The sequence below is a fragment of the Lactuca saligna genome, chromosome 3, assembly GCF_052625555.1.
Source record: "Lactuca saligna cultivar CGN05327 chromosome 3, ASM5262555v1, whole genome shotgun sequence".
NCBI classification, from domain to species: domain Eukaryota; kingdom Viridiplantae; phylum Streptophyta; class Magnoliopsida; order Asterales; family Asteraceae; genus Lactuca; species Lactuca saligna.
The window spans coordinates 20759484-20783184 of record NC_136419.1 but is presented as its reverse complement, the minus strand read 5'-3'; the positions used below and the strand labels follow the sequence as shown (position 1 = coordinate 20783184).

Below are 23701 nucleotides of genomic sequence, written 5' to 3'. Positions count from 1 at the left end.
TAAGTCTTTAAACATTCATTAGCGACTTTTAGATGAAATTTTCAACTTATCCTTAATAATTTCATGTCTGAAGTTTTTAAACATTAATCAAGTATCATTAAATTTACATTTTCAAGTTGAATACAAGATCCAAGTGGCTACTAATGAAAATTTATCCTCTGTTTAAAAGTGTAACACACTCACCTTAGACCATAGGTAGGATGTATAAATAAGACCTATGTCACACCATACTCTGCAAGAATCCCCCTTAAAAATCCATCAGGAACAATCCCTTGTTCAACCATACGCCTATACATCAACACAGCATCACCTAATCTCCCAACCTTACAATACCCATGAATCAAAATACCATACACTATAACATCCGGCAACAACCTCCTCCTCAAAGCACCATGAAACACCATTAATGCTTCCTCCATCAACCCCTGTTTGCAAAGCCCATCAATCAACACACTGTAACTTACAATATTCGGACAAACCTCATTCCTAACCATCGATTCATGCAACTCAAGAGCAGTTTCCATTTCCAACATCTTGAAATACCCATCAATCAAACTGCTGTATGTCACCACATTAGATTCCAAACCTTGTTCCAACATCACTAAAAACATCGACATTGCATCTTCAACTTTACCTTCTTTACAATATCCATCAATCAAGATCGTGTAAGTAACAACATTCGCTTTCTTTTTCACCTCTTTGTAAAAAACTTCAACAGCTTCATTCAACATTTTTAACGAACAATATCCGCTCATTATCGTGTTGTAAGTCACAATATCCGGTTCCGGTCCGTATGCCCGAACCTGCCCGAAAATCTCCAACGCCTTTTGTAACTGCCCGGTTTTGAAAAAACCATTTATCAGAATGTTGTAAACATCGATATCCAGTTTTACTCCGTTTTTCAGCATCATTTCAAGAATCCATAACCCGATAATTACTTTCTTTTCTTTACAAAATCCGTCTATAAGTACGCTATATGTAACACGATCTGGAAGAAGACCCGTTTTCAGGGATTGATAGAACAAATTCAAAGCTTCGGGTAGCCTTCCGGTTTCGATTGCTGCTTTGATGAGAATCGTGTAAGTGACTATATCAGGTTTTAAATTATACGTACCCATCTTCATGTATAACTTCACAGCTTCCTTCATTAGATTCAATTTACAAAAACCATCAATTAAAGTGTTATAAGCAACTATACCATGTTTTAAATCACTTTTGTAGAAGAATCGAATAGCATCATGCATCCGACCTTGTTTTGTGAGACCATTTATAAGCACACTATATACCGTTTCATCTGGTGTATAACCACATGTTACCATTTCATCATATAACCAAAAGCCATATCTCAAATTCCCAGATTTACACATGCCATCAATAAGACTAGTGTAAGCTAGAACAGAGAGCTCGAGACCCTGTTTCAAAATTTGACCAAAAATGGCAATACCCTCATCAAGATTCCCATTTTGACACAATCCGTTTATAAGAATCCCATATGTAACTACACTGGGTTTAATCCCTTCATCGAGCATCTTTTTATAAACATCAAAACCCTTTTGTAGATTTCCCTTTTTTACATATGCATCTATTATTGAGCTAAGAATCACCACATCCAAGATGATGCCTTTATCTAATGCCACCAAGATTACTTGATACCCTTCATCCAATTTTCCTGCCCTAAAAAGACCATCAACCAAGATACTGTATACAACTAGATCAGGAGTGATTCCTATTACTAGCATCGTATCATAGAGTTGAAATGCCTCTTTTAATTTTGTTTCTTTGCAATATGCTTTCATTAATGTGCTAAATGTCACTACTGTTGGGATTGGACCTATTTCTGTCATCAATGACAAGAAGTCGTTAGCGACCCCTAAACATTTGTCGTTGCAAAGACCTTTCATGATCTTATTACAAGTGACTACATTGGGCACAAGTCCTCTTTTAATGATAGCTTTATGGAATTCAAATCCAAAATTAGCATTGCCTTTCTTGAAGAAACCACCCATAACATAACCATATAGATTTGAACACAAATCATTGTTTTCTCTAGGTTCATTAGCTATTTCCTCGTATACATTCAGTATAATGTCAATCCTGTTCATATCAACTAAAGAATTCATCATTCTCATCAAAGCATATGGTGAGATTGATATACCCATTCTTGACATCTGAAAAAACAAATCAACTGCCCTATCAATGTTCCCAATTCGACAATAATTATCAACCAAGAAGCTATAGACAGTACTAGCGTTTGATTGATAACTCGTCAGACCCATGTGGAAAGCGTGAAAACAATCAAAATCCCTAAACCTTTCAGTCATTTTATCAAACACCCCGCGTGCGTCATCAAACATTCGTTTTAGTAGCAACAAATGGATGAGACTACAGAAAGATTCAAGGTTATGATGAGTGAACCCTAGATGACGTTCAGACCACTCGAAGAAACTGATTGCTAAATCAGGTGTTGCGCGTAGACCAAAAAGAATGGGCTCTACTTCATGGGGTCTCAAATTAGAGATAGAAGAATGGTTCAACAGGTGCTGATCGTGGTCTTTTTTTCGAAATGATGTTATTATGTGGCTAATTAACTGTGTTCGTGATGATGGTGGTGATGTAGAGCGGAACCGCGTTGATGAAAATGGAAGGGAATTGAAGGATGGTATGAATTTGAGGAGGTGAGCGAGTGTTACCTTGGCGAACGATGATGAGTGAGAATGTGCAGAAAAGAGCATTATATGTTTGAAACTTGGGAATACGAAGATAGTTCCATACAGTGAGCTCGAAACCCCTGTGTGTAGAGAGGTTTATGAGCATCAGGCAGGGTTTTAGGATGATCTCAGCTCAATTCTTCTAAAGAGATATAAACGATGATCCCGCAACCCCGCACGACCGGACCTAAATAGTCAAATTATCGAAAAAAATGTATTCGAATCTGATTTATTATCATCATTATTAGTTAAAAAAAAAGAAGTTAAAATTGACAATTTTAACTCTTTTACATACAAAAAAAATATATTAAATTATTTTTAACCATTTTAAAAAGTCATTTTTTTTTTCATATATGTAGTTTTAATATAAGTGTAAAAAAATCTGGAATGGTACGATTCTTATCTCCTTTTCTTGTTTCTAATCTCCCTTTCTTGTTACTGTATGTACTACGGTTTACAAATTTAAGATTCATATCCGAAACATTATTATACAGTATTACATAGATTGAATTATCAAAGTGGTCGATATAATTAATTAGGTGATGAAATATAATCATGTACTTACATCATAATAAATCATCCTTAACACTTTCTGTTCTTCAGCACAAACATATTTTTTCATAAACATTTATTAGTAGAAAATACGATATGTATAAATCGATCATGGATTGTAATAGCTCACTAGAACTAGATAACCATAGAAAATGATTTTTTATACTATAAAATATTTAATGGTTTATACTAGATCAAAATTGGACAATGAGGAAAAAAGTCAATGGTTAATAAAAAATTCATTATTTATTTAGAATTGTAAAAACTAGTTAAATCAATAAAATAATTGAATTGAGATAATGTTGCAAGATAACAAGGAATACATTTATGTAGTTTCATACTTTTTTAAAGCTACATAATTAATAAATACAATGATCATATACTATATACATTTCTATATTTTTATGGTGATCAATGGTCATTTCTATATTTTTATGGTGATCAATTGTGCAACCATTTTTGTCTGCGCCGCGCAGACAACGCGCAGACATATGCCCTTGCAGATTGTTTGTTTTTTGGAAGTGCGCAGATCAGAAAACGTTTGCGCGATGTCTTCCTGGTGCAGACATGGACCACTGTCTTCAAAGGTCTTCAGACCTCATTTTAACCTAAACAAAAAAAAAAAAAAAAAAAAACATGACCACCGTGCAGTTTTTTTTCTTTCATTTTTTTTGTTAAAAATACATTTTTAATGTGTATAACATGAAATTAAGTTTAAAAATTCAATTTATTTTAACGGTCCGCAGACGTTAAAAACAAACAGTCTTCTTATTGCAGAGTGCAGACATTTGGTCCATCTCTTCTGCCGCAGGGGCTTGCAGATGTGGTCCGCAGACTGCAGACATTTTGACTTCAAAAAAACAAACAACACCTGTATACATTTCTATATTTTTATGGTGATCAATTGTGTTATCATTTTTGTATAACTATATTTTACAATCTAACATCATTTTTGCATATATGTCATACTTTTACGACTGTTTTCCTTATTCTAGACGAAGAAATTGATAACATGTATTTGAAGGGATTTTCTTTTGGAATCAATAACATTGCAAGAGGATGCTTTATGATTTAAATGGAGGAAACCGCGGGAAAGCAACGTTTGTGAATCGATCGAATGGTTTATCGGAATGCTCCCCAGCAGCACCTGTCTCTCTACCAATTTCTCCTCCTCGCCGGCCGCCGGATCAAACCCTTGCAACAAGTTCACGCCCAAATCATCCTATCCGGCAAAACCAGCTCTCTTCCGCTTCTCACCAAACTCATCACGTCGGCCTGCGCAGCAGAGGCAATCATCTACACCCGCCAACTCCTCTTCTCCATCCCCAACCCTGATTCGTTCCTCTTCAGTTCCCTTATTAAAACCTCCACCAAGCACAATTATCCTGTTGATTCCCTTATCTTTTATCGACACATGTTAGTTTGTAATGCAGAGTGGTCAAACCACGCATTCACAGCCGTCATAAAAGCATGCGCTAATTTGTCAGCTCTTGGACTTGGCAGGATTATTCATTGTCATGTGATAGTTAGTGGGTATGGAGTGGATTTGTTCGTTCAGGCTGCTTTGGTTAGTTTTTATTCCAAATGCAATGAGTTGGGTGTCGCCCAAAAAGTGTTTGATGAAATGCCCCAAAGAACTTTGGTTGCCTGGAACTCCATGATATCTGGGTATGAGCAAAATGGACTTGCTGACAAAGCTATCACCTTGTTTTACAAGATGCGGGATTCAGGTGTTGAGTTTGATTCAGTAACTCTGGTGAGTGTGTTATCCGCATGTTCTCAGCTAGGGGATCTCAGTTTGGGATGCTGGATTCATGAGTACATCAGATCTAATTTACATGTAAACACTACAATAGCCACCTCATTGATCAACATGTATGGTAGATGTGGAGATGTAATCAAAGCAAGAGAAGTATTCAACTCCTTGAATCAACAAAATGTTGTAACCTGGACATCAATGATATCCACCTATGGAATGAACGGATATGGCAAGAAAGCAATGGAAATATTTCATCTTATGAAACTCCATGGCCCACCTCCCAATTCTATCACATTCATTGCTGTTCTATCAGCATGTGCCCATGGTGGACTAGTATCTGAAGGTCAACTAGCTTACACTAGCATGATTCAAGATTACAAATTAGTCCCTAAAATGGAGCATCATGTTTCCATGGTTGATATGCTTGGACGTGCAGGACTACTAAACAAAGCATATCAACACATTCAAGATATGAATCATGTGAAGCCTGGAGCAGCTATATGGACAGCCATGTTAGGAGCTTGCAAGATGCATAAAAATGTCAATCTTGGTGTAATAGCAGCTGACAATCTTTTAGCTATTGAACCTCAGCATCCTGGCCATTATGTTTTAATTTCCAATATATACGCAATGGCAGGGCAAATGGATCGAGTAGAAATGATTAGAAATGTAATGATTCGAAAAGGGTTAAAGAAACAAGTTGGATATGCCACAATAGAAGTTGATCACAAAACATATCTGTTTACTATGGGTGACAAATCCCACCCTGAAACAGTTGCAATTTACAGGTATTTAGATGAGTTGATGGAGAGGTGTAGGGAGGTAGGTTATACACCAGCATCTGAATCTGTAATGCATGAGTTAGAAGAGGAGGAGAGAGTGTATGCTCTTAGATATCATAGTGAGAAGATTGCATTAGCATTTGGGCTGTTGAAAACAGGACATGGATCGATTATAAGAATCGTGAAGAATCTTAGGGTTTGTGAAGATTGTCACATAGCTATCAAGTTTATTTCTGTTGTGACCAAAAGAAAGATTGTTGTTCGTGATAAGCTTCGTTTTCATCATTTTGAAAATGGTATTTGCTCCTGTTTGGATTACTGGTGATGGGTTCTATCAAACGCCTCAACATGGAGTGTTGTTAACAGTTATTGTTAAAAATAATGTAATATTTTCTACACCAAAAAGAATATTCATCATTCATCATTCAAGAATCAAGATTTTGTTTTTCTTCCACATACTGCCATATCTAAAAAAAACAGCAAAATTGCACAAGTTGGAAATAGTCTTATTTAACTTAAAAATACAACAATTTATTGAGTGGGAAAAACAACCAGCTTTCCCACATCAATCACAAAACTAACAAATTCTAATAACTAAAGAACATTCAAAGAAAGATAAAGTGTTGTAAAACTGTTTTCAAGCAATTGCAAATTTGCAATAGTTACCCACCTTCCACCTAGTAGATTTCATCATCAGGTATCTCGGGGTTCAAGAATTTTGAAGGATCTTTGCTAATTGCATCATAACTGAGTGTAGGTTTAACTCGATCAGGGACAGGTTCAAGTGGGATAATGCTATCTTCATCTATAACCCCATCAATTATTCCATATTCAACTGCTTCAATTGGAGACATGTATCGATCCCTATCAATGTCTTTCTGAACTTGTTCATAAGATCTCCCAGTGGACTCTGCTATGATTCTTGTCACATTATCTTTGTTATGCATCATTTCCCGAGCTTGAATTTCAACATCTATTGCTTGCCCACTAGCACCTCCAAGTGGTTGATGAATCATAATTCTTGTATTGGGCATTGCAAGTCGCTTACCTTTAGTTCCACCACCAAGAACTATGGAAGCTGTTGATGCTGATATGCCCAGTGCAATTGTTGACACATCAGCCCTCACTAGCTTCAACACATCATAAATCGCCATAGATGCACTGTTTCAAAACAACCATGTTGGCTATGCGTAATTTGAACATACGAATCAATCCACAAGTTTGATAATTGATATGATATACAAACATTGGAACCTAACCTTGGTGTATAAAATCATAAATTTTTATACCAAAAGGATTAATATTAGGCTTCAAATAGAAATAAAAAGGATGTAAAAGGATTACCTGAGGGAACCTCCGGTAGAATTGATGAAAAGCCTGATATCTTTAGAAGGGTCTTGAGCATCTAACAAAAGGAGCTGACTGATTATAGCATCGGCGACGAAATCATCAATTTGAGTCCCTAAGAACACAATCCTTTCTCTTAATAAGAGCCCCATCGCGTCCGCTTCGGCGCCTCTCATCGCCGTCTCCGGAGACTGTGGCGAAGAAGCTGAAAAACCGAATGATGGTTTGAAGTCAAATCCTAGGGTTTGGGGAGAGGACCCAATTGAACATTTGACGGATTTTTGTGGTAGTACTAGACGGCGGAGAGAAAGGGGTTGAGAGGGTTTTGTGGGAAGAAACTGGCGGAGATTGGAAAAGGATGAAGAAGGGGGGTAGCAAGGCGAGGGAGTCGAGAAGGAGAGCAACTCCATTGTAGATAATGGCGATGTTGTTAGCTTCTTCCCTTTGAAGAGTTAAGTTAGCGAGCGGTATGAATACACAAGGACTGTAGGTTGTGGGATTTCCAATTTTCTCCTAAAATAAAATCAACGAGGGGAAAAATATAAGGTAAATGGCAAAAAAAAAAAATTATACAAAATTCGATTTTGACACTTGTTTTATTTTATATCAATTTTGATACCGTGTTTTCCAATTTGTTACAATTCTGACCACTTGACCGGTTAATCAGCTTACAGGTTGACGTGACATGATGACGTGGCATGCTAACGTGTCAAAATTGATTTTTTTTTCCACAAAAAACACTAAGTTTTTACTTTTTTTCGATTTTGACACTAAGTTTAAATTTTTATTTCAATTTTGACACTATATTTTTTTTTTCCAATCGAACATAATTTATCAAATTTTGTTCACTTTTGTCTATTTTTCTATTTGAAACCTTATAAATATATATTTTTATTACATTTTAAACCGTATAAACATATTTTTTTCTTTTAAAAACCACATTTTTATTTAAATACAAAGTGTTTTTTTTTCTTACATTCAAAGCATTAGTTATATCATGAGAATCAAACTAACCATAAGCTTCTAATAAGATGTAAAAATTTGATGGGTTGCAAACTTGATATCCGAGTTTTGATCAACTACACGCTTCAAAACCTCCAAACACATTTTAAAGTTACATATTTAATATAAAATACAATTTTTATATCACTAATACATATTTATACATAAAAATATGGTTTGAGTGTAAAAAAATGTATTTATACAAAACTTTGGTTTTTAAATAATATATATATATATATATATATATATATATATATACGGTTTAACTGTATTAAAAAATATTTATACAATTTCAAATAGAAAATTGTCAACATTGAACAAAATTGGAAAAACTAATGTTCGATTTGGAACAAAAAAACATAGTGTCAAAGTTGAAAGAAAAAATTAAACTTATTGTCAAAATCGAAAAAAATGAAAACTTAGTGTTTTTTGTGAGAAAAAAAATTCAATTTTGACACGTCAGCATATCATGTCAGCATGCTACATCATCGAAACTAACACGTCATTATGCCACATCAGCATGCAATCTGGTTAACCAGTCAAGTGGTCAGAATTGTAACAAATTGGAAAACACAGTGTCGAAATTGAATAAAAAAAAAAAACACGGTGTCAAAATCGAATTTCTGTGTAAAAGTAGTGTTTTTTGTATCATTTACCCAAAAATATAAACTTCAATTAATAACCATCATTATTTTTTTGTTTTAATAATTATAAATTAATTTATTTCAATTAATCCGTTTAAATTAACAGATTTTTATTTATTTATTTTTAAATTTGTCATTTCTATTATATTGGTCATTACAAACTTATTCTCATTGTCTTTCTTCACGAAAGTCTCCACCCTCATTTCCCTTCGTCATCCCAAGGACAACAACAAAGACTAATGGCGTTAACATACTGGAAAATTGCATTATGCAGTAAATTTCGCAAAAAATTACACTATGACGAATTTAAAGAGTTATACGTACTATATAATTCTAGCAATTACAAAACTTTGTCCATGTGAGGAGCACAAATTATGTCTTAGGGCGGTAACATACACATGAAGACTAGTTGTATTATAGGGAAAAACAAAAAGACTATCTTTGAGGATATGTAACATCCATTGCTAACATCTACTTTAAAAAAAATCCACAAAGGAACGAAAAAAATACTACAATTGGCTAAGGAAAATGCCACCGGCACATTGAACCAGAAGTCGCATTTCATGTAAATTTTGATGGAGATTAGTGTTCATCACCATAACAAAATGGTAATATTACTATAAATAGCAGTGTTATTTTGGGTTACTCGCAAGAGCAAAATAAAGCAGAATTGAAAAGATATTTATTTTAGGGACTTGTTTTGTTAATTAATTAATAGTTAAGTTAATTAATCGGAACATAAATAATATGAAATATTATACAATGAGGGGTTAAAACACTCACACAATTTCATTCGATAAACATAAAAATATAGTACCTGAAATGCGGATGTTACAACTCTCCCCCACTTGAATCAGATTTCGTCATCGAAATCCGTTGTTGCAAAAAACTTTGAGGAATGGTATATCATCTCCCCCCTTGGGTTCCCAAGTTCATTCCGAAACCCTTCATATGATGTCACAACACCTTAGCCAAACTAACTTCCTTGTTGCCTAAGGCCTTCGTCTTCCTATCAAGAATAGCAATTGGTCGCTCCACATAATTCAGACCCTCATCAATATGAATCTCATTTAGGGGTAACACTACGGAATCATCACCTAAACACTTATGTAACTAGGAAACATGAAAGATATTATGGATCTAACTAAGCTCCACAGGAAGATCCAACCGATAAGCCACCTTGCCCACCCGGACAACAACCCTAAAAAGACTGGTGAATCTAGGGCCCAACTTGTCCCGCTTCCGAAACCGAATGACACATTTCCAAGGTGACACTTTCAGAAGCACAACATGGAACTCGAGATTGGAACGACACTGATCGACATAACTCTTATGTCGACTATGTGTAGTCTACAACCTATCACGCACCTACTGAATCAACTCTGTAATCTTGAGTACTACATTTGTGCTCCTCATCACTCACTGACCAAACTCACCCCAACAAAATATTGGGCTACATGAGCATTACCAAATATAACATTATACTTACATTTTTTTTCTCAATCTGTCCATATAGTATTGCAGTTTTTTAACTTTTTAGAAAATCTTTCCAATTATAGCATTATATTTCCATTTTTTCTCAAACTATCCTTGTAGCATTGCATTTTCATTTTTTTTTAAATCTTCCCAAATATTGGATCATACTTTCATTTTTTTTCTCAAACTAACCTTATAGCATTACATTTTCATTTTTTTAAATCTTCCCAAATATACATTCATTTTTTTTAAATCTTCCCAAATATAGCCTTATATATTCATTTTTTTTTCTCAAACTGCCATTTTGACATTGCATTGTACATTTTTTTTAAAATCTTCCCAAATATAGCATTATATTTCCATTTTTTTCTTAAATTGTCCTTATAGCATGGCATTTTCATGTTTTTTGGAAAATCATCCAAATGTAGCAATATACTTTCATTTTTTTTTTCTAAAATTGTCCTTATAGCATCGCATTTTCATTTTTTAGAATACCTTTCTAGATATAGCATTATACTTTCGTGTTTTTTCTTAAACTGTCCTTATAGCATTTTATTTTCAGTTTTTCGAAAATCTTTTAAAATATAGCAATATACTTTCATTTTTTTTCTCAAATTTCCTTATAGCATCGTATTTTCATTTTTTAGAATACCTTTCCAAATATAGCATTATACTTTTGGTTTTTTCTAAAACTCTACTTATAGCATTGCATTTTCAGTTTTTTAGAAAATCTTTAAAAAATATAGCAATATACTTTCATTTTTTTTCTCAAATTATCAAAAGGGAAGGCTAGGCATTCTACAAAATGTGACAAGCTACCGGAGATAACCCACAACCATCCCATCAACATAAAGTGTATGTAATTGGAGTCGAAATGTTGAATTTGACAAGTGTTTCTTTTGACTTGTAAGATTATTGCAAAAGTTTTGACATGTTGGCAACTTTAGGATTAATCTTTTGTAAGAAGAATACACTCATGAATAAACTTGCAAGGAATTTTATCTAATTTTGTTTATCATTTGAACGATGACATCTAAACTTACTTTCTTGGTTATGCATCATACTATCCAAAACAATTATAATGTTTTCTTACTTAATTACAAATTTGGTTCGTATGCTTTATTTTATTTTAAAAATCTAAGTCCAAAAAGAAATATTTTTTAAATATTTTTACTTTTATTTTACTGTTTTATAAAACCTTTGATCCCTCACAATAACATTATTACTAATGGTCAAAGTACAATGTCCTAAATGGAAAAAAAAAAAAAAAAGTTAAAAATACAATCCTGGTAATCCAACACCCATAATAAAAAATAACGCACCAAAAAAAAATTCAATTGTGCACTATGCATTTTCGGTAATTTTTGTGACATTTATTAAAACATAATACCAAAAGATTTAAAAAAAAAAAACACGATGACCTTTTTATTAGTTTGTCTAAAGTTTAACTCTAGTGGGTTTCAAATCTAGTTTCAAATGACATAAAATTCATGTCGTTCACTAATATATGTAAGAATTGTTAACATAAATTATATATATGGATATTAATCCTTTGTTCTTTATTGTATTTGGGTTTTTGGTTTTATTTATATGGAACTTTTTTAACATAATTTTATACCACCGAATGAAAAGTCATTGTTTATCTTACACTTATTGTTATTATTATTATTTTCGCTAACTGCATGGCTACTTAATAGTTATTATTTTCAATCCTTGGTAGTGGAAAAAAAAATTATTTGCCGTTCAAAAAAAGTTTATGAAAACCCATTAATGATGAACAAACTACATCATAAATTGTTGCTAAATCATTTCAATGAACATTTATGTGACAGATGCGTGTCGACAGGTTTTTGTTGCTAAAATTGGTGGATGTGGACAACATATTATCATACCCAAAAGTTATCGTCTCATCATCTTGGTCATATGTGGTGTTATAACACCAAGTGTGTAAATGAACACAATCACATAACATGTTATAACATCATCTAATTTTCATGTCATCATTTTTTTGAATAATTATAAAAAACAAATAAATTAATAAAACATGATATTTTAATAAATCTTAAATTAAACATAATATTTTATAAAAAAAATACAACAAAGGACAAAAACATTTAAAAACTAAAAAAAATTAAAAGCAAAAAAAAAATACATTTTTTCCCAAAATTATTCATCTGCGTTACCATCCTATATTATAATCTGTCAAACATTCTCGAAGTTGCATGTATTTTCGTTGGTCTTAAATATGAACGGCTCTATGTAAATATTTCACTACCCATGGTTGAAATTGTACATATCTAGGTTCCGTAACTGAATACTCTGTATTATTTCAACATTTATTTTTTATCATCATGTTATGCATTATGAAACATATATACATAATAGATGTGATTACCTAATTTTTGGTTGACAACTCAGAAAAACTGGATAGGACGTTGCTCATACCCGATAATCTAATACCCAATTTTCTAATTGGGAGCTAATTAATTTTCTAAATAGATTATAGTTTCAAAAAGGGAAAATGATTTGAGAGGGTAACTACTTTTACATCTTGATCATGTGTATGTAATTTTTTCTATCATCTTAGGTGATAATAATAACATATGAAAATATTTAATAAATTAAATGTTTAAATGCGTACAAAAAAAATTACCTAAATGTGAACAATTTTTTTAACAAAATTTTTAAGACTTTATAATTTACATCTTTATGATATTTTTTCTAAACAATGTTTTAAACTTTACTTAATATTTTTTTTTTATATTTTTATATAATTTTCATACAAATGCTTTTAAAACAAATATTTACTAAATGTTTTAAAATTTTCTTACAAGTTTTTTTTTTTCATAAATTTTTTATGACAATTTAATACTTATTATAACATTTTAAAATATTTTCATTAAATATTAATTTATAACGTTGTGTTAAAAAAATTAAAAAGTTTATAAAGTACGAAAAAGTTGTAATAATTTTAAAACATTACATTATATAGATTTTTTAGTTTTCTTATTTGATACATACTATTTTCTTTCTATTTTGTTAAAATACTCTCCATATTCATTCATATATGTTTAATTTATTTAATTTTATTGTTAGATATTATTTACTTTAAAAATATTACATATTTAATTTATTTAATTTTATTGTTAGATACTATTTACTTTAAAAATATTACATATGCTTAAAAACAAAAGAAAAAAAAATCTATATATTAAGGCTATATAAAATATTTCACAAAAAACATATTTATTAATTCAAAAATAAATTTTAGAATTGATTAATATTTAATTAGTATTTACGATAATAAGTTAATGCTAAAAATAAATTAGTAGAAAATTGATTTCTCAAATCAAAAGATTATAAATAGGATAAATAATTAATCAATATGGATACTTTACAAATAATGTTTTGTAAAATAATATATACAAATATGAAAAATAAAATCGTTATTAAAAATGAAGAAAATGATTTATCATGATAATTATCTTTTTTATTTTGTTCACATTTAGGTAATTTCTATTTTTTGTATACATTTAAGCATTTAAATTGTTAAATGTGTTCATATACTACTATTGTTAAATGTGATAGCTGGTAAAAATATAATATGTGAATACATTTAACAAGTTAAATTATCAAATATTTACAAAAATAATTACCTAAATATGAACAAGAATAAAATGTAATTATCCTCCAAAGTCATTTTCCCTTTCAAAACCACAAATAATTTTTTTTTTCGGTTTTCTTAAAAACTAAAAAATCAGTTCAAAAACCGAAAGAAATATGATGATAAAATCCCATAACAATGGATGTCTATAACTTTTGATACATTTATTTAGACAAAGTCACAAAGTCAGTCCCTGCTAATTTTTTTTACGAACATGGTCCCTAAGATTTCCAAAACCTGTATGAATGACACTTTTTACTGACGTTGTTACCGTTCATCCATTACTGTAAGGGTATTTTGGGCTTTTCCAGTAGCACAGACTGCGTTTGTGATCTTTGGTAAACCATAGTAATTTTTCTATATTTTATGTTTATGAGTTTTTGGCTTTTCCGTCCCTTTACATTTTAAAAGATCACTTTGAACCCTTCACTTTGAACTTTGAAAAATGTTCCTTTCATCCTTCTATTTTCTAAATTTTTGTGTTTAACCTAGTATTATATATAATTTGATTTTTATTAATAATTTTTGTTCGTTAACCTAAAAAATCTATTTTTATGTGTTTGTTTTTTTATATAATTGTCGGTATAATTCAAGGTGATCAATGTTTCGACTTTAATTTAGAACTTCCTTTCATTATTTTTTTTTAAAAGTTACATGTTTTTTTTTATAAAATTGTCGGTTTAAATTCTAGTCTGTCTATGTTCTGAGTGTGCGTGTTTTTTTTTTTTTTTTTTTTTTTTTTTTTTTGTAAGTTTTTGTACTTAACTTTATGTACATTTCTTACATATGAGACAGGTCACATATGATAATTTTCTTTTGTTAATTTTAAAAAACGTATTATATTCGAGTTTGTCAACGTTTCGAAGTAATTTATATATTATTTATTATTTACATTTTTGTGTTGAGTTTTATATACATTCTTACATATCATTCGGACTATGTATAATAAATAACGTAAAAATATGTATTATCATCGAGTTTGTGTATGTTTCGCAAAACGTATTTTTTAACGTTTTTGTGTTTAATTTTATGTACGTTTTATATGTATGACTCGGGTCACATATTATAAATTTTTTATTATTTAAGATTTAGTTCATTAACTTAAAAAGAAATCTTACTTACTTATTTTTTGTAACAACGTAAATTTTAAACCAAAATTTTCCATTTAAAAACACATTAATCTCAATAATAAAATCACAAAGTGCCACAATGTTAAATTATCAAATCTCATGTCCAGGAAACCATACATATATCGAATCTCGGATCCTTCAACCAAAACAAATCTTCAAGGTGAGTGTGTTTACAATCAAGTCGGTGCCTTCCCGCGATCCTAAGAAGTACCTGAAACATATAACTCATAACACGGTACACACGAACCTTAGTGAGTTGCCCAAAATACCACACACATCAAATTAGCCACTCGAGTCTAACTCAATACGACCATCTGGTCAATGTGTTCCACTGGAGACCCTCCGGCCAACTCGGGTGGACCCTCTGGCCTAACTCACTAAGTTCATAACAATAAGCATAAACCACAAAGACAAAACGTAAAGTTCACAATACATATATAAGTATAGTGAGAAGAATCACATCGTAAGTTGTCAAGTAAAAGTATCGTACTCGGAAATCTCGAACTATCATCCGCCTAACACACATGATAATTATCTCTAATTAATACTCTACTCATACTCAAATACACCAAAGGTTGTTCTCTCTTTCTTTCTAACTCTTGGAATGGGTAAAAGACCATTTTACCCCTCTATGGTCTCCTTTACTCATGCTGACCAAGCCCTAAAGTTCACAGAAGTGAAACTCAAGTCAACAATCCAAGTTTGACCTGACTCAACGAGTGCATTCTTGTGACTCATCGAGTCCACTCACTCCTCAGAAGTCTCGTGAAGGTCCAACTCGTCGAGTTAACCCCTAACTCGTCGAGCTATAGCATGACCAACTCATCGGGACAAACCCTAACTGACTCGTCGAGTCGGCTCATCGACTCGGCAAGTCCATTCAGACCTAAGTCTTAAACAAATTATTTCAAGGCAGGAAACCCTCTCATACTCTAGATCTAAGCTTTCTAGGCTTGCTTATCACGTAAAGCCACAGGCTTTACGTTCATGTATGACACTTAGGGCTTAAGATGCCAAAAACATGCTCTATTAAGGGTTTTTCACTCAAGGCTCTATTATGGCTAAATAAAGCAGGGACCTTTGGACTCTATGGACCTCACAAGGTCTAGATCTGAAGTCCAAATCTCTATATGTGTCTAAAACACTCAAAGTCCCAATATTAGATAGAAAAGAAGCCCTAAACTCAAAATAATATGAGATCTACCCAAACTAATGAGAAAGGTATGAACTTTATACATTTAACAGAAACTCTTTGGATGAATAACAACAGATCTAACAACCTCCTTTTGCTCCTTGCTTGAAATCCTTCTATTCTCTTCCAAAGATGCACCAAAATACTCAATATTAGCTCATACACTATCTCTATTAGCTCAAGGGCGATAAGGGTTTCTCTCAGTGAAGGAAAACAATTGATGAGCCGCAAATGAGGCTATAAGTGCCCTTAAACAGGCCCCAAACCAGGGGAATTAGGGTTTTCTTCACAGCGTCTACTCGACGAGTCGGCTCTTTGACTCATCGAGTAGATCATGAATCCCACGTGGCACATCGCGACTCTACTCGACGAGTTGTAGCACCAACTCGTTGAGTAGCTCAATAGTTCTCAAAATAAATAAATAAATAATATACTTGAAAGTCAGGATGTTACATTTTTATCAAGGTTCTAAAAAGCTCGTCATGGCTCTAAGGTTTGCACCTGCCGCCAAGTTATACCAAAACGTCGATTTAACTCATATACGTCTATAAAAATGAATAATATCTGAATATATATATATATATATATATATATATATATATATATATATATATATATATATATATATATATATATAATATTAATTATGTAGAAAATTTTTGTCTTATGTCACGCCTTACAAACGTTGTGGCCCGTCAAGGCTTGAAAAAGTTTGAGGCTTGATATTGCCTCCAAGTCATGCCTTATGTTATTTAGAACCGTGATTTTTATGCACGTGTCGATATAAATTTGAGTTTTTATTTTTCTTTATTTTTTATGTTTCGATTTAATTTTTTTATACGTTTTGGTGCTTATTTTATGTATGTTCCTATGTATAAGTGTGTTCACATACTAAGTGTGAGACTCATGTATTACATGAGTTAATTAAAAAAATTAAATATCAGAATATAAATATTAAGTATTTTTTAAAATTAAAAGTTAAAATAAAGAAGGAAAAATATATTTATTGTAATTTAAGATCATATTTATTACATTTAATACTTTACTTATATAGTTATATGTATTATGTGGCTTTTTAATTTTAAAAATTAAAAAAACCCTAGAAATTTGCATGTGGATATTATTTACTTCAAAAATACCACAAAATGACAAGTGTCAAAACTCATAAAAGATTGATATGTGGCAAAATGAATCTTTATTTATTAGAGTAGTAATAGATAAAAACGTAATTATCATCATTGAATTTTGTAAATTGAATTTGACGATTGTATTTATAAAAGTTATGTTTAGACGTAAATAGACACAAACGAAAAAAGAAACACGTACATAAAAATAAGCATGAAACATAAAAAATTACGTCAAAATATAGATGAACTCAAATCTATATTGATACGTAAAAAAAACATGAAAAAAAGTTAGGTCGAAACATAAACAAATTATAATATAATACATTTTTTTAAGTTAACAAACAAAAGTTATTATACGTGATTTGAATGATATGTAAGAATGTATATAAAATTAAGCACAAAAATGTATAAAAAATACGTCAAAACATAGACGAATTCAAATATAATATGTTTTTTAAAAATAACAAACGAAAATTATTATATGTGACCCGTCATATACATAGGAAACGTATATAAAGTTAAAAAAACCATGTTGAGACGTTGAAAAATTCGAATTTAAACTGAAAAACTTATAAAAAAACCATATAACTTTTTAAAAAAAAATTAATGAATGAAAGTTCTAAATTAAAGTCCAAACATTGACCACTTTAAATTATACCAATGAATATATGAAAATAAACACGTAAAATAGTTTTTTTAGGTTGTTAAATGAAAGTTCTTAATAAAAATCAAATTATATATAATACAAGGTTAAACACGAAAATTCAGAAAAATAAAGAAGTGAAAATAATATTTTTCAAAGTTCAAAGTGAAGTGTTCAAAGTGATATTTTAAAAAGTAAATGTGTGTAAATGCCTCAAACTCATAAACATAAAATATAGAAAAAAACTACATATATTGTCCATATGATTTATCCATAATCACAAATTCAATACCTACTAACATTGAAAAAACCAAAATATCGTTACACCAATAGATAAACAGTAACACAATGTCAGTAAAAAAAAATCATTCAAGCAAGTTTTGAAAACCACAGAAATCATGTTCATCAAAAAAATTAACGGGATTGACTTTATGATCTTTGTGAAACCATAAGGATCATTTTTATAATTTTATCATTTATTTATCATTATCCATGATTAGGTGCACAACCGTACGCAGTCAGTCAATTCAAAGAACATGAACTCTATCAATTTCAATTTCAACACGCGTAATGGGACTAATAATTCCAATAAAGTATAATAAAATAGTTGTAAATAACTTGTCATTATTACAAAAGGATGTGAAATATTCGTAAGATATCCCATATCACAAAATGAAAACTACAAACTTAAGGGATTAACAAGAAGAGATTTAATGTGGTTGATCATTTCTTTTCCAGCATGATTGTAATCATCACCTCGTCTATACAGAACATCACAAACACGAGTGAGGTTGATCGGAGGCATAAGTAGAGGCCTCGGGACATCGGTCGGCCTTAGCGACTCTTTATTTATGACTTTCCACTCATCTTCGACTTGTTTCGTGAATAATTCATGTGTGTACTCCTCAGTGACACCGTATTGTTTCATATAGCATTCGACGCTTGAAGCCACATGGTTTCTTTCTTGTTCCTCCTGCAATTATGTTACCACATTAAGTATCTTAGTTTGTTTTTAGTACTTGTAAAATGAATCTTGGAGTTTCACTTGTTATAACTATATATACGTACCTTGTGTGTAGCAACATCGTCCATGAGCCTTAGAATCAAACACGAAGCTTTGACAAGAGGAGGATACGTGGATACCCATTTGAACGTTTCCTCGGTGACCGTATCATTGCTATGCACATAACATTTTGCGATAATCATGGCGTAGGCACAAGTTACCAAGGTAACAGACCTATGTTCCTCTACAGTTGGAGTATACCTCTCGTTTACCCATTTGGCTTCAATTAAGAGATTTCGAGCGTACTCTTTCACCTAAATGAACGAGAAAATTAGTCATTAAAACGAATTATAGAAACCAAATGGAGTATGTACAGTTTACCATCTCTTTCGTATAGTAGCAGCGATATGTCTGTCCCTTCTTTTCTAGCAACTCTTCAGCTTCTTTATAAACGTCAAGAAGTTCTTTATATATCAGTTTCATGTACTCTGGAAGCATATCCAAGCAGCTCATCGACCATCTAATGTAATTCCATCACAATAACCAATAAGTTACGACCATCGAACGATGTATATATGTATGATATTGTATCACGTAGAGTCAAATTAATGTCAATTGCATACCTTTGAATGGCTTCAGTAAAGATCTCGAGTTCTTCATAAGTACCATAATTATCGTACGTGTCATCCAAAATTATTACAAGATTGCATGCTTTCATTAGAAAAATCCTGGCGTCGGAATGCTGAGGCTCGAAATAGACTGCCAATATCCAAAAGTAGCCTTCAACTATTCTATCTCGAACATAAGGTAGATTTCGTGACACATCCAAATCCTTCCACCATCTAAACATATACACATAAAACGTACGTGAGAATAACAAAAATTAAGGTCATTGAGATATATACAAATTAATTAAAGAAACGATATATAGAGGTTGTTTATTTAATTTACATACTTGCTTATTTGACTAAGCTCCTTTCGATGCAAATCCTGGAGCAAATTGAAATCTAACTTGGCAAGTTTTAGCAAAGCATCGTTATGAGAAGCTTCCTGTTGGTAGATAGGTATATAACGTAACGCCTCTAGCCTCGGCAACCTTTTCCGAAGAGGTTGTTGTAGGGCTTGATGTATTTGAGCTTCAATTAGGGAAGTGTGATTTTCGAGTATGTTGGCAAGATGGTAGGTCGTAAACGCGAGTGCTTCATCTAAAACTTGTTCCCCTTCCACCCTCATGTATGCTGCTTCGTACAAAGAAAGCATGCCTTGAACATCATCTTTCATGGACTCCATGAAACTCCCGTCGCTGTTCTTGTACTTGTTGAATATTCCTGTACGTGAATAGGGAAAGTATCGCAAACTAATTACACGTCAATCTCATATCCTAAAAATCACTAATTTCTATCACTAATTCTGATTTTCTAGTAGTAAATATAGCTGGTGTGAACCATGCACTATACCGCTTGAAACATTGAAGCCTTGTTGTCGTAGTAGTCTGAACCATAGTGAAGTTCCTTGGAGATCGTTATCATTGATCCATAGATCCCCATGGCCATACGAAACGTATATATGATTTAGACATTCTTCGATTTCCTTTTCAAAATGATATGCTACACCAAGGCGTTGGACCGCATCAATAAGTTCTAAAAGCTTCCTATGTTGTGTGGTGATAATTAGCATTTTGCGCACTTCTTCTTTAAGTTCGTTGGCTAGTTGCTCCTCCCATTCTCGATCCTTTCTCTATAGGCACGATTAAAAACATTAACGCGACATTAATATATTAGATCTTAATCTCTCGTTGGTAGAGTTAGTAATGATATATATATACAAACCTCTTCATACATGAGAAACTGATCTCCCCAAATGCTACGATGGAAGCTCACTGTGTTGCGGATAACGACGTCTTGTTTAATACTTGCACTACGTTCGAGGGGAGAAGCAAAAGAAGTCATATCTTCAATTCTAAAGATGATTTATGATCAAAAGGTGTCCCTATATAATGTACGTTAGTAGGGAAATCGCTGCTGTTTGACAAATGAACAGTTGTGTTGTGAAGAGAAGAATGGATATAAAAAGTGTATATATAGGCCCCTGAGTCAGCCAGTCAGGACGACTTAAGCAATTAAGCCAGGGGATGGCTGTTAGACCTGGTCATTGGACCAAAGTGTCGATTAATGTCAAGAGACCAAAGTAGTAATTCTACATTTACCAATTGCACATAGTTGGCATGGGACAAACCATTCTTTTCCCATCAAAATTCAACTGTTTTACCAACAATATAATAATATGTTTACCATATCTAGCCAATTTCATGTCACAGTTAAATGGACAAAGCATCCTTTTTAAGAAAAAATAAATAAGAGGTACTCAACAATTATTTTAGGAATTTTTTAATATGTGAATTATAAGGAATATTATCATAACTAAATATAGAATGTATTGATTATAAGAAAATATTTTTTATTGAAAATTATTAAATTCATTAATTATATAGAATATTCTTTATAATTATAGATAATTTTCTCTATAATTAATGTAATTCATTTTTAATTATGATAATATTTCATATAATTAATGATTCTTATATGTATCTTTATAAAACATGTTAGAAAATCTCATTATTTTAGATAAGGGATTAATCATGTTAACCAATTATTTTAATATTTTATTCTAGTGATTAAAAATTAGTTATTTTATCTTTATAAAATTTTATAATTATGTTTATTTCCTTATAAATTTAAAATTACATGTATATTGTTATAAAATCATACTCACATAAATACTCAACTATTTAATTTAATCATAATTAATATATTTAAAAACTAAAAACATTGTCTTTAAATATATGTTTTATTATTGAAAACCTAATTAACTTGTAACCTTACAATATTATCATTCTCCTAAACATCTCAAACATGTCCATAGAAATTTGGATGTAGCCGGTTGATAACAAAGTTGGGGTTAATATTGTTGGATTAGTGTCTAAATCCATAACTATTTTGGTATGTACTTGACCTGATAGTGCATGGTCATTTTGGGTTGCCTTTACCAAAGCAACTTGATAGGATAAATTATGGAGAGAAAGGATTAAATATGATTTATTAATATATTATGAGAATAATATATTAAAGGAGAAATCATATTGTTTAATTAATATTAGTCAATAATTAATTGGTAATTAGTTTTGTGACTAAAAGAGATTAATTAAACATAAGGGACTGGAATTGTAATTATAAGATAATTGCAATTTGGGCCATGGATTGCCTTGTATTAAGGAGTGGACGAATTCTATGGGGGAAGCCCATATGAAATCGTCCAAGGCCTTGAGGAAAGGGCTCCATGGGTTGCTTAGGGCTTAAGCATCCAAATTAGGGTTTCCTTGTTAGATAACCCTAATAGCCTTACTATATATAAGACTCTTATGACCTAAAAACGTGGCTAATGATCTTTCTAGGGTTTCACACGTTTTTGGGCAGCCTCCATACTCTCTCCTCTTCATCCTCTTGCTTATGGTGTTTGTGAACCATTAGAGGAGTGACATTTGTGACTCTAAGCTTTCTAAAGTCAATACAAGGAGGAATTGAGATTGTTATTGCTACATAACAATCAAGGTATGATCTAAACCCTAAGTATATGTTATATTGATTATCATATGTTAGATCTAGGGTTTATAGTCTTGGATAACTTGCATGTACAATAGAGAAACCTAGATCCGAGCAATAGGGTTTGTATGAGCACATAGGATGTTCTTACGACCAAAACCCAATAGTGGTATCAGAGCCTAGACTGGTTTCAATTGTATTGATGCATTACATGTTAAAAAAATCGTTTTTTTGGTGTTTTGGAGGCTGGACTCGCCGAGTCCATGCAGACTCGACGAGTCAACTCGTCAGATGGAGGGTATCTCAGGTTTTCTTGCTGTTTTTGCTTATGGATAGTTACCTTATCATGTTAGATCAATATTAATCCGATTATATGATATATTTGACTATAATTTTGATCTAATTGAAGATATTTATCAATTAATAAGATAATTGTTTCCTTATGTGATAATTGATTAATTATTTTGAGTAAATTGATAAATTGTTTTGCAAGAAATCATTAAATAAATCAAATATGGATAATTATGTGATTAAATGTTAATTTGAATTATTTGTTATTTGATCCTTGTTGTTATGAAAAGTTTCATATTTTTCCCTTTTAGGTTTTATAGTTTAAATTTGAACCCAAAGGTTTTGTAGTTTTGAAATTTAAATAGTTAAAACCCTAATGTTTTGAAAAAAGGTTCAAAACTTGTCCTCAAGTTTTGGAATTTAAATTTTGATTAAATAGTTTAATTTTGATGTATATGTAAATTCTAAACCCTAATGTTTTGAAATGATTCAAAACTTGCCCTAAAGTTTTGGAATTTAAAAGTTGATTAAAAGGTTAATTAGGAATGTTAAATTCTAAAACCCTAGTAATGTTTTGAAAAGTTCAAATCACACCCTTGTGGTTTTATTAATTAATTAAGGTGTATAATTAAAATAGGTTTAATAAATCCATAAAAGTTTAGGTTTACAATTTAATTGAATTAAAAGTATAATTGTTAAATTTGACCACCTAGTATTTTAAAAGTGTAAAATGCACCCTATACTATATATATAGCATTAAAAATCTAACATTATATATATGT

At 31.4% G+C, this 23701-nt stretch overlaps 4 protein-coding genes across 4 annotated transcripts; 1 reads left to right on the top strand and 3 right to left on the bottom strand.

The window, feature by feature from the left end:
* Positions 1-73: 73 nt before the first annotated feature.
* Positions 74-2851, bottom strand: LOC145034689 (Tetratricopeptide repeat (TPR)-like superfamily protein). Its single transcript, XM_078983170.1, has one exon. The coding sequence runs from the start codon at positions 2730-2732 to the stop codon at positions 216-218; it is 2517 nt and encodes an 838-aa protein (XP_078839296.1). The 5' UTR covers positions 2733-2851; the 3' UTR covers positions 74-215.
* A 1413-nt stretch (positions 2852-4264) lies between these two features.
* Positions 4265-6255, top strand: LOC145034687 (Pentatricopeptide repeat (PPR) superfamily protein). The gene has a single exon (XM_078983168.1). The coding sequence runs from the start codon at positions 4378-4380 to the stop codon at positions 6124-6126; it is 1749 nt and encodes a 582-aa protein (XP_078839294.1). The 5' UTR covers positions 4265-4377; the 3' UTR covers positions 6127-6255.
* Positions 6256-6286: 31 nt separating this feature from the next.
* CLPP4 (CLP protease P4) lies at positions 6287-7647 on the bottom strand. The gene is made up of 2 exons (XM_078983169.1): positions 7146-7647; positions 6287-6962 (listed from the first exon to the last, which is right to left on the bottom strand). Exons 1-2 carry the CDS (start codon positions 7556-7558, stop codon positions 6479-6481), a joined length of 897 nt encoding a protein of 298 aa, XP_078839295.1. The 5' UTR covers positions 7559-7647; the 3' UTR covers positions 6287-6478.
* An 11058-nt stretch (positions 7648-18705) lies between these two features.
* On the bottom strand, positions 18706-20978 carry LOC145033446 (beta-caryophyllene synthase-like). Its single transcript, XM_078982058.1, has 7 exons — positions 20859-20978; positions 20487-20766; positions 19985-20357; positions 19653-19871; positions 19411-19549; positions 19095-19343; positions 18706-18999 (listed from the first exon to the last, which is right to left on the bottom strand). The coding sequence occupies exons 1-7, from the start codon at positions 20976-20978 to the stop codon at positions 18706-18708; spliced, it is 1674 nt and encodes a 557-aa protein (XP_078838184.1).
* Positions 20979-23701: the final 2723 nt, after the last annotated feature.